This window comes from Nematolebias whitei, chromosome 1, assembly GCF_014905685.2.
Source record: "Nematolebias whitei isolate Nwh7 chromosome 1, NemWhi1, whole genome shotgun sequence".
Classification (NCBI taxonomy): domain Eukaryota; kingdom Metazoa; phylum Chordata; class Actinopteri; order Cyprinodontiformes; family Rivulidae; genus Nematolebias; species Nematolebias whitei.
Genome location: NC_056498.1, coordinates 63,370,736 through 63,382,631, shown reverse-complemented (window position 1 = coordinate 63,382,631; position 11,896 = coordinate 63,370,736). Strand labels below are relative to the sequence as shown.

The following is an 11,896-nucleotide window of genomic DNA, read 5'->3' as shown; positions in this document are numbered from 1 at the left end:
CATATATTACCCTTTATTTATATAGGCAGTCTGAGCCACGAGAACTCATTTTCAAGAGACCTGTTTAGGGATCAGATGGGGGTTAAGGGCCTTGCTCATGGGCCCAGAGTAGGGCGAATGATGGTGGGGGCAGGTATGGGTGCTTCACCTACCCCACCCACATTTTTGATGTTGTCGGTACTGGGGCTTGAACCGACGATCTGCTGATCACAGGCCCACCTTCTATAACCTCTGCGCCACCACTCCCCTAAAATACATAATACTAAAATAAACTACGACTTACTACTTGTATTCATTGGCGTCTGAAATATCTAATATGGAGGGGACACAATGGTGGTGTGTGTGTATGTGCGCACACACACACAAACACACACACACACACCATCAGTGTTCAAAAAAGTCACTAGTGTACAATAAAGCAACATGTCACATTTCCTTACTTTAATTCCACACATTTAAAACATGTTTCTCACCAAGTCTGTGTAAATTCAGCTGCGGGTTTCAAAGACATTTTAACTTTAATGCACTTTAACACACAGCCTCAGGTTGGCACTATTTTTGTTTATAGGGAAATAAAAAAACAATATTACCACTAGACTTTTTTACTTGTGTTCAACTCATCTAATGGATGTTTCTCACAAAGCTTGAAGACAATAAGGTGTGGGGTTTAAAGACATTTCAACTTTAATGCACTTTAACACACAGCGTCTTTCAGCATCACACACTTAGCGTAGCGCTAAGCTAAGAGGCTACAGACTGTTAGTAGTTTATCTAGACTGACCATGGGTTTTTGATCTGCTCAGCGACGGATTGTAATAAGATTATGACCCAGTTCGAACCGGTTTAAACAGGGCCAGCAACTCTAAAAAATTAGTCTCCCAGAGATTCAATATTTGTCAAGGAATAGAGGTTTTTTTTTCTTTATTGGCTCGCCACATCACACGGAGAGGTTTTTTTCTGCACCGTATGGTTTTTCCTGACACGTCAGACCACATAAGATCCAATGAGATCACACTTAGTCTGCCCCTCTTATCCACATTGAAAGGTTGTGCTCCCAGAAGAAGGGGGAGCCTAGGTCCAATATAGTTGGAAGGCAACGTGACATCCGGCCCTTCCGGTCCAAGATCGTGCGTCAATTGTATCGGAGAGGCCAGCACTGTAATTTTCTCCTGACTTGATTTAATACAATTGGTAAAACTGAATTCACGTTTCCTTGATTTAATGAGATAGTGTAAGTTACTACGTCTGAGGGAGTCCGAGCTGGGAGCCATGTGAGCAGGAAGCAGGCCTGGGGTCCGAGATGAGGCCTGAGGCCCACAGCTAGCAACAGATAGCTGCAGCAGCTCTGGAGGCTGGCAACAAGACATAGCGCTCCTCTTCTCTCAAGAATCCTAACATGTCTATGATCCTAACCCCCCCCCCCCCGGTCAACAACTGCCCGTACTAAGCTTGCTAAGCTGGCAAACAAGCAACGCAGAGGTGTCTCCACCTCCTCCACCTGTGAAGTCCTGCCGAGGCAGGAGACGCAGAGGAGAAACATGGCATGCTGCTGGAGAGTTGGAGGTAACCAGGAAAACCTGGAATGGATTTTTAGTGGTTTGAGTATTCTCCTATTAATCAAGTGGAGCAAATTTGTTCACGAAGAAATAAAAACAGCACCGAGTGAACTAATGTTTCATGGTAAATGTGTGTGTGGGGGTCCAAATGAACATTTTCTTTAATGTGTGGGGTAAACATCCCCTTCACATATACTGCTTGCAAGGCCTATGCTTGTACTACTAGTCCCACTTCACGATTTTTCACTTATCGCGGGTAGCTTGAGAATGGAACCACCAAGATAAACGAGGGACTACTGTACTTTAAAGTATACTTTCATTTGTAGTAGCTCTTAGTAGTGTCTGAATTTAAGTGTAGATGTGAACCCTAAAGCACCAAGGTGAGGAGCTAAATGCTAGATACAAACTTGAATTAAAAAAAAAAAAATTAAACTGCTGTGGAAGCAAAAAATAAAATATAACAAGCAAAAATGTATTAAAAAATAATAACACGAGCAAACACTAAATCATTGACCAGAAAACCCAAGTTGAGATACAGATTAAAAAACAGGCAACAGACTGAAGAATTGGACAAATAACAAATGAAAAAGAGGCTATTTAACAGGGACTTGTTATTACTGGAATGAGACACAGGTGAGTTTAATGAGCAGATGAAGTGCAGCTGTGAGGTGCTGAGAAATCAGGAGCGCTGAGGGAAACTAGAAAAACTGTATTTTCCTTAAAATGCAAAATAAATGTTGAGAGCTAAACGACTTTGCTGAATCTAAGTTCTTAAACTTAAAATAAGCAGAAACCTATGAAACCTCTCAAAGTAGTGATAGGCTAGCCAGAAGCTGAAAGTAGCATATGATAAAAAAAAGAAAAATGTGATATAAAACCTAGAACACAAACAAATAAACTCAAAAAACAAACATGAAAGCTCAGGATCATGACAGGTGGTGTTTTGCAGTTGTTGTTTTATTTTTATTTTTATTGTTGGGGGGGGGGGGGGGGGGGTGTAGTGTTGACTGAAAGTTTAACTAGTAGCCCACAGAGACAATAAAGAAAATGATGTGACACAGACTGAAAACAGCATTTTTATACTTAAGAAGAGAAGATGTAAGAAGATGTGAATCTGGTTGGTTATCATTTACTGGCAATAATTTTCTTTATCATTTTAGGAATTAATAGAAAATTTTTAGTATTGCTACTTTTTGTTATTATTGTTTCAGCCTCATGAGCTATATATATATAAATAAATATATTTATATATATATACATGTTTATATACTGTATAGACAATATACATAAATGTACATGTATACATATTGTATATGTAGACAAATCCTTCTGAGTGAAAACATTTTTCTGATGTCCTAAAGAAGCTAACCTTGGGCTGTTCTTGTATCAGAAAAGGGTTTGAAATAAACTTAGGCTCCATCCTTTACAACAAACAAGTATTTATTTTAACACTTAATCACAAAAAAACAAAAATATTCTACTAATTACTATTTCTCTCACATGTTTTTTTTTTTATTTGTCACAGATATCAGACATTTTTGCCACTGCCCTGAACCAAGGCCTCATCCAGTTTGAACTGAAAGCTAATGTTCGCATCATTGTGTACATGACTCATCAAACTTTGGGTAAGTCTTTGTGTAACTCTAGCTTCTTGTTTGAACCGCTACAATTTTTAGATCCATTTTTCTGCTTATAACTCTACAAAATGTCACTCAAAATTAGTGGCAAAGAGTTTTAGCTGATGCAACAGAAATAAAGCTCAGGATATCACAGGACTTGAACACCCTTCACAGTGTGGAAATGTTTGACCTGAGGTTGTGGTACAGTAGCTCTGTTCGAAATCTGACAATCAATGAGGTGACTGACAAAGAATGCACTTAGTATGCACTGAGAAAATCGGCAGGGTCACCTGCTCGTTAGCATATTGCAAAAAAATAAATAAAAAAGTGTCGATCAGCCTGCGTGGCTTTACCCTTTTCATCCACCAATGGATCCGTCTTCATTTGTGTCTGCATGCAAAGGTCTGGGTTGCCTTTAAAAAGATTCAGAAAGGTCATACACTTCATAGGCCTCTCTCTGAGGGAGAGAAGGATGGGTGGCGAGGGGAAACACTTTGAATATTGCATCTCAGCATTCATAAGCTGCTACCTTGTGACAGACCCCGGGGAGAAGCAGTGGACATCCTAAAGGCTCCTCTGAACACCCTCAGGGGATTACATGCAAGGAGCAGCGCTTTAAACTGCAACTGCAGTTGGTACATGACATGGGGTAAAGAAAGTAATGAACAGTAGTCTCTCATTTATTCCAGGGGTTACATTACAGACCCCCCCCCCCACACACACACACACACACACACACACACACAATAAGAGAAAATTAGTGAATTAGCCACCTTATATATTTTTATATATATATATATATATATATATATATATATATATATATATATATACATACAGTATAAAGGCTTTAGAAACCCTTCCCACACTCTTGCAATATTCTAAACTCTTAAACCTATGTCATTTTAACAACATACCGTATTTTCCGCCGTACACGTCGCACCACCTTAACCTTCCTACTATGTTAGGGTCCGTAGTGACCCATTTTAAATTTTAAATCATGATACTGTCTTTTAAGTATTTTTTTTTTGCATCAAGGATTTTTGACTTTGTCTGGAACCTTTATTTAAATAAACAAAAATTATTTTTTTTTTTCACTAAATTTAATTTTTATTTTTTATAGAACAACACGCACTTGCCGCGCTGGGGTCATTTGTGACCCAGTTATGGTATAAGACTATCAACCAATAATCAGTGTCAAAACTGAAATCATAAACACACTGTGACCTCACTAACTTTGTCATACATATGTTAGGGCCTTCTGTTTTTACCTGTTTGTCTACTTCACTGACCAAAACATCCCCATTTATCCGTACTACTTTTATTGATAAGTCCCTCATACTCTGCTCCCAAAAACTGAAAAAGTTCATCCAGCTGTAGATGCAGAGACATGTTGAGGCATGCCCATGTAGAGATAAGCCTACCTGGATAGCCATGCCCATCTTGATAGGCAGACCTAGATAGACACACCCACCTGGGTGTGTCTCTACATGGGCATGTAGAGACATGTAGAAACAGACACTCCATTTTACCTAGAGCTTGGCTGCATACCAAAATGAAGAGAAGATTCACAGTACAAGAAGCTCTAGATCACATCCTTGCTGAAAATGATGCAGAGGACACACCTAGTGACACAGATGAGCCAGTTTCTGAGGAGGACGATGCTACTGAATATGAATCAGAGTACACAGACTCGTCAGATGAGGAGGGCACAGGTGCTGAAGCTGCTCCTGTAACTGAAACCTATAAATCCAAAAAGGGTAACATCACTTGGAGTGCGATTCCTCCTGTTTCACATGGCAGGGAAGCTGCTGAAAATGTTATGAAGATGACCCCTGGGATTACAAGGTTTGCTGTGACACGAGTAAGTGACATCAAGACATGCTTTGATTTGTTTATGCCATTGTCACTAAAGAAAGTCATCATTGCTATGACAAACCTCGAAGGGAAAAAAGTTCACGGTGACACTTGGAAGGACATTGATGAGGAGTGCCTGGATGCTTTTATTGGTGTTCTTCTTCTCGCTGGCGTGTACAGATCCAGCACTGAGGCCCTTACTAGTCTCTGGGATGTGTCCACAGGCAGGAGTATTTTCCGCGCAACAATGTCACTTCAGACCTTTCAAATGATCTCAAGAGTCCTCAGATTTGACAACAGAGATACTAGAGCACGGTCTGACAAGCTTGCTCCCATCAAAGACGTCTGGGATAGATGGGTGAAGCTCCTTCCACTGATGTTCAACCCAGGACCAGAGGTGACAGTGGATGAGCGTCTTCTCCCTTTCCGTGGAAAATGCCCCTTCCGGCAATACATGCCCAGTAAGCCAGGCAAATATGGCATAAAAATCTGGGCAGCCTGTGATGCGAAAACCAGCTATGCCTGGAATCTACAGATTTACACAGGCAAACTTGCAGCTGGCATCCCTGAGAAGAATCAAGGAAAACGGATAATCCTTGATATGACTACTGGACTGCGGGGTCACAATATCACGTGTGACAATTTCTTCACCAGCTATGATCTTGGACAAGAACTTCTCAAGAGGAAACTTACCATGGTGGGCACAATAAGAAAAAACAAACCTGAGCTGCCCCTTGAAAATTTGCAGGTGAAAGACAGGGCTCCACTGTCTTCAAAATTTGCTTTTACAGAAACCACCAGTGTTGTTTCATACTGTCCCAAAAAGAACCGGAGTGTGATACTTATGTCCACTCTTCACAAAGATGCAGCTGTGTCAACAAGAAGTGACAAAAAGCCTGAAATCATCCTGGACTACAATAAAAACAAAGGAGGAGTGGACACCCTGGACAAGCTGACTGCCACCTACACTTGCCAGCGAATGACCAGGAGATGGCCAATGGTTGTATTTCACAACATCCTAGATGTGTCTGCATACAATGCATTTGTCTTGTGGACCCAGATTGACTTGGGGTGGAACGCCAAAAAAAAACACAAGCGGAGATTGTTCCTTCAGGAGCTAGGAAATTTGTTGATCAAGCCATACATTGAGAGAAGGGAACGGATACCCCGAGACCCAGCCACTGCGAACGTTGTCAGACAGCTCCGGAGCACCACTCCAACCACATCATCAGCTGCACAAAGTGCATCAGTGACAACACGCCCTTCAGGCAGCCGGGCTTCAACATCGACCACACCCACAACTCCACCTGCTTCAAAACGAAAGAGGTGTCAGGTGTGCCCAAGCAATAAAGACCGGAAAACAAACACATTGTGCCTTGACTGCAGAAAATACATATGCAAAGAACATACGAAAACTGCCACTTTTTGCAACACATGCATCTGAACACAACGCAAGTTCATACGCAAGTTCATACGCAAGTTCATACGCATGCATGAAAGACAGAAAGAAACTAGAAAGAGCATGTTTGTAACTAGAAGAGTATTTATTTCATTTTGATTTTTTCTTGTCTTTCTGAATCTGTATTTTGTATTATTACTTGTTCTGCTTTTAATTTTATATTGGTATTAAAGTTCAATGTTTGAAAATAAATGTTTCTTCCTTTTTTTGACGTAAATATACATGGGTCAAAACTTACCCTTAACACTATAAATGTTACTATGGTTAATAATATTAAAATAACAAAATAATAAGACAAATTTATTTTAGAGATGTGTTCTAATACTACTTAAAAAAACACTGTTTTGAGGGCATTTTTTGGCTGATTTAAGACGGGTCACAACTGACCCGTTCACATCATAAGTGCGTGCGGGATCTCGCCCCGCTAGGAAGTTTAAGTTGCATCAGTCCAAATATGTCTAATAAAGTGGGAAAAAAAATTACGTTGCTTCACCGTATAAGTCGCATCTAGTATGCTTCACCGCTGACGCGTCACGTTTGTTGTGCATCACAGCTAACAACCCAGAAATGTGGGCCGGTGTTGTGCCAAAAATCGATTGGCTGTCAAATGGCGGCCGCGGGAGCATGTACAGGAGGACTTTAACAAGAATTTAACAAGATTAACACTTAAAACAATTATTTGTTTGCTCAAAATTATAGCAAAGGTGTGTCTCAGTCTAACTTTCCCTTAATAAATGTACTTTGACGGTCAAATCAACTGTATTTCAAAAGCCGATTCGCGGAACCGGGAGCAAGCAGAGGGACGACTCGTTGTGTATTTCTTCAAAATTTAAGAATTTAACCACCTAAAAACAATTATTTGTTTGCTCAACTTTCTAGTAAAGGTGTGTCTCAGTTGAACTTTTACTTAATAAATGCACTTCAATGGACAAATCAGCTCTATTTCAAAAGTATTCTCTGCCTCGGTGCTCTGGGAGCACGCAGAGGGAGGAAATCAGGAAGTAGGAACGCTACTTCAAGCACATAAAACATGTATTTGTTAGCTTAACATTATAGCAAAGGTGTGTCTCAATTGAACTTTTACTTAATAAATGCACTTCAGTGGTCAAATTTGCTGTATTTCGCCGGGGCGGCGCAGCGAAAGGAAGGTGATTTGATGGTTGCTCCAGCCATGATCCCGGAGCTGGATGAAGCTGGCAGGCTTTGGCAAAATGACTGTGTCATTAATAACCAGTTTTACCTATTACATGAAACAACCACATGCCATACTACTCGAGTGCCATCTAGTGGCTGAAAATGGTAGTGTTCAATATTTTCAACGTCAAAATGAATACAAATGGTCATATCTCTGCCAAAAATTGGTTTATAAATATGGGAGAAAAAAATACCATATTTTCTGCTATAAATGTCCCACCACCCTATAAGTTGCGTCAGTCCAAATTATGTCTAATAAAGTGGAAAAATCCATAAATACGTTGCTTTGATATGTTGCATCACCGCTGATGCGTCGTGTTTGTTACGAGTCACCGCTGACAACCCGAGAATGTGGGCCAAAGCTGGAAATGTGGGCCGGTGTTAAGTCAAATATTGATTGGCTGCCAAATAGCAGCCAGGGGAACATGCATGGGAGGACTTTAACAAGAGTTTAACAAGATTAACACTTAAAAACATTTATTTGTTTGCTAGAAATCATAGTAAAGTGTGTTTCAGTCTAACTTTTGATTAATAAATGCACTTTGACAGTAAAATCAGCTGCATTTCAAAACCTGATGTGCGGAAGCGGGAGCATGCAGGGATGAGTCTCTGTGCATTTCTTTTAAATTTAATAAGTAACCACCTAAAAACATTTACTTTTTTTCAGTCAGAATGAATAAAATCAGTCATATTTCAGCAAAAAATTGGTTTATAATAATGGGGGGAAAAAATCCATAAATACGTTGCTTCGTCATATAAGTCGCAGGGCATGCAAATTTTGCAAAAATAAAACCAAAAAAACAAACATGACTTATAGGCCGGAAAATATGGTACATATATGTAACTACTACATTTTACTCACCAGCTGGCAGAACAGCAGCGGCTCTCGGTCCGCTCTGATTCCAGTCCGATTCAGTTCAGTTTTTCCAAACGTACTCTGCATGCACGAAGCCCACAATGTTCTAAACTCTTAAACCTACTCTAAAAAAAAGTTAAATCTGGTCCTCTGGACATTCAAAAAAACAAAACAAAAAAATTCTAGAATTGTTTCGTCTTTCATCCGAAAGACTTCCTCAGTCTGAGATGCTGTACTCAGCTCAGTCTTATAAATAGCACCCTCTTGCAGTGCTATTTATAAGACTGAGCTGAATACAGCACCTCAGACTGAGGAAGTCTTTTGGATGAAAGACGAAACGTTTCTAAAATTTTTTTGTTTTGTTTTTTTGAATGTCCAGAGGACCAGATTTAACTTTTTTAGATTTTCTACCTGGATTATTGAGCATGCATCAGGATATCTTAAACCCACTAATTTAAAAAAAAAAAAACATATATATAGCTACTAAATTTTACTCACCAGCTCGGCAGAACAGCAGCGGCTCCATTCTGCTCTGATTTAGTTCCGTTTCAGCGTACATACCCTACTGGTCCTGGTTGGCTCTCTGGCTCAGGGTAGTGGCGGTGGGCTCCAGAGAGAAGCCAGACCTATGGTGGCACGTCCCTGCCAGAAGTCCTCGTGGGGGTATCTTTGGGTGGCCGGCGAGAGACAGATGGTCCGATTGAGCGGTCTGGAGCCCACTGGGACTTGTTTCATCTCTTTATCGGGATGAGCGCCGGACCTACAGCAGTGCATCCCTGCTCATAAGTCCTCATGGGCCAGCTACCAGCTCCCGGATTTGCCGATGGGTCAGGAGGTCCGGTTCTGGTTTGGTTCCTGGTGGGTTCCATGCAGCTCTCTGAATCCGCTGGGCGCCAAAGTCACTGTAAAGGACCAAACTTTTTCAGATCAGATCAAAACTTTCTCTCTACGTATTTCAGCAGAAGGCAACAGGTCTTCTGGGTGGGGCACTGTTGGCTTCTGGGAGATGTAGTTGTTGTAAGTGGGGATGCAGTATAGGCTTGTTGAGAGAAAACTACAAAATGGTGGCACCTGTCTGAAGTATTTTATTTTCCCGTTAACTTTTTACTGTACAGTATCCCATACTGTTCCAATCACGTGAGTAATATTAAAGTTGACAATCATGTGTAATGTACAATTTTTTTCCCCTCATGTTCAATCTGACATTGAATAACCACGAAAGAGTGAGTGTGCGAAAGTCAAACCGCAAAGAAGCAAGGGACTACTGAACAAGATGTAGCTTTAAAAAGGGAGAGGAAGAGGGGGTTAAATACATGTATCCTAATCAAAATGTGTTAACTTTTCAGCTCCACTTATAGATGCCAACGCCATCCATAGTGGGTCGGCCATGTTGATGCTGCTCAGTGTGGTAATTGTTGGTTTAGCTGCATTCTTCATCTACAAATTCAAAAGGTGCGTCCACTCACAATATATTAGAGAACATGCTGAGTTTAAATCACCTTCAAAAGTGAAAACAGATAGTCTATTGGTTTTTTTGTTGTTGTTGTTGTTGATGCTCCATTAGAAAAATCCCATGGATTCATGTAGAGACTGAAGATCCCCACGAGAAAGATCCGGAGGTGATAAGCACAGTAGGTCAGAACGACAGCATGTCCAAGGTCAAGCTAAGCGAGTTTCCATCTCAGAAAGAACTCATGGAAAAAGAGCTGGAGGGAAGGAGCAGAGGTAATTATTCATTGTTTACAATTGTTATGTGGCAAACTGGATTTTAGCATTGATGGAAGAAATATGAAGGTTTATTTTGTTTGTTTAAAGTGGTGTCCACAATTTAAACATGAAAGCTAAACACATTTACAATATAAGTAGGATAAAAAAAAAATGTAATTGTTCCAACAAAGAATAAAACACAATATTCATTATTTTTTACATGAAATTAAATTGTTACGAGGACAAAAAGTATCAAATATCTATCCATCGCTGTTAAAGGGTCTTGAAGATTCCAGCTTACAGGTTACAGCAGCTGCAATTTTGCGTTCATCCTTTAAAATTTAAATTAAATACAGGCTATTAATAAGTGTGAACTACTCTGATCCATTAATCCATTATTGCAGGATTTAAAGGATGACTGTCAGGGTAATGAGACTGATACAGACAAAAAATTGATAGCCCTAAAAATACATCACTTTGCATATGAATACATTTCACTAGTATTTGAGTGTAGCCTAGAGCAGCACCATTGTTTCAGATTTACTCTTCTTTAAGAACGGCCATTGCCCGCTACATTAAAGTGCAGCTCACGTCCGAGGAGCTGGAACAACTTTATCACTGCAGTGTGTCATATTTTTTGTAAATTGCCCTCCGCGAGCCAGATGCAGCATCTGCACCGAACTCGGATCTCCCCATGACAAGTCCACTTCTTGATTGCTTTGCGTGACATCCACTGTGATGTCTTTTAGATGGAGACTACTCCGTCCCGGCGCGCAGTTTGGACTGTTTGACAAAAGTAGCATTGCAGTGCTCCTGACACAGACATGTGGGCTGCAGGCCTTTTTTTCTGATCACTCAGCACTTTGGTTGTTCTTCATTCCTCAGCTCTTTCCACCTTTTTCCAAGTCTTTGCTGATCTGAAACAAATTAACTTTTTTAGGGAGAGGCTGCTTTTGAAAGTGTTTGTCTAGCAGTGCAGCGTGGGACATTTTGATCTTGGGTAAACTAGATTAAATTAATTTACAACCTGATGTTTAAAGCTTTCATTAATGCTCGTCAGCTGGGTTTCAGTTTTATGGATCCTGTTTTTGGCTGAGCTACAAACGAGACTGCACAGAAGATAGTGATACATCATCCCCGCAGGTCAATGTCCAGCCTGCTTCACTAATCAATCCATTAAGTTATCACTTTTTTGTGTGTATTACTGGTACAAAGTATTTTGACTTCTAATTTATTGCTCAGATTATTGGGAAAACAGTGAACAAACATAACCATTTTAAATATTGTGTAGAATCAGTAACATTTTATGATTTTACTGAAGTTAAATGATTCAGAAGCATAAGAAGAATCTGAAAGAACTTGATGGATGAGAACATAGAGAAAAGGGGGAAAGCATGATCATTTGGAGAAGGATTTGACAGATTATATTTGAAAATGCTAAATTGAAACGTTAGTTGATTATTTTTATTTAATTTATGTTTTTACACAATATCTCAAATGACAGCTCCAAAACTTATAACATATTTTAGATATTTGGAGGTAGGGACAATTCTGGAGACTGAAAGAAACTCCTGCAAAGGGCAAAACATTTTCAATGCAGGTCTATCTATCTATCTATCTATCTATCTATCTATCTATCTATCTATCT

General features: G+C 40.0%; 1 protein-coding gene across 1 annotated transcript in view; it reads left to right on the top strand.

The window, feature by feature from the left end:
- The window catches only part of sorcs3b (sortilin related VPS10 domain containing receptor 3b), a 72,427-nt gene that overhangs the window by 53,338 nt on the left and 7,193 nt on the right, over positions 1-11,896 (top strand). The window contains exons 24-26 of the mRNA XM_037679921.1: positions 3,082-3,181; positions 9,888-9,993; positions 10,106-10,266. Of these exons, the coding sequence (XP_037535849.1) occupies positions 3,082-3,181; positions 9,888-9,993; positions 10,106-10,266 (367 nt within the window). The remainder of the gene's footprint in view (positions 1-3,081; positions 3,182-9,887; positions 9,994-10,105; positions 10,267-11,896) is intronic.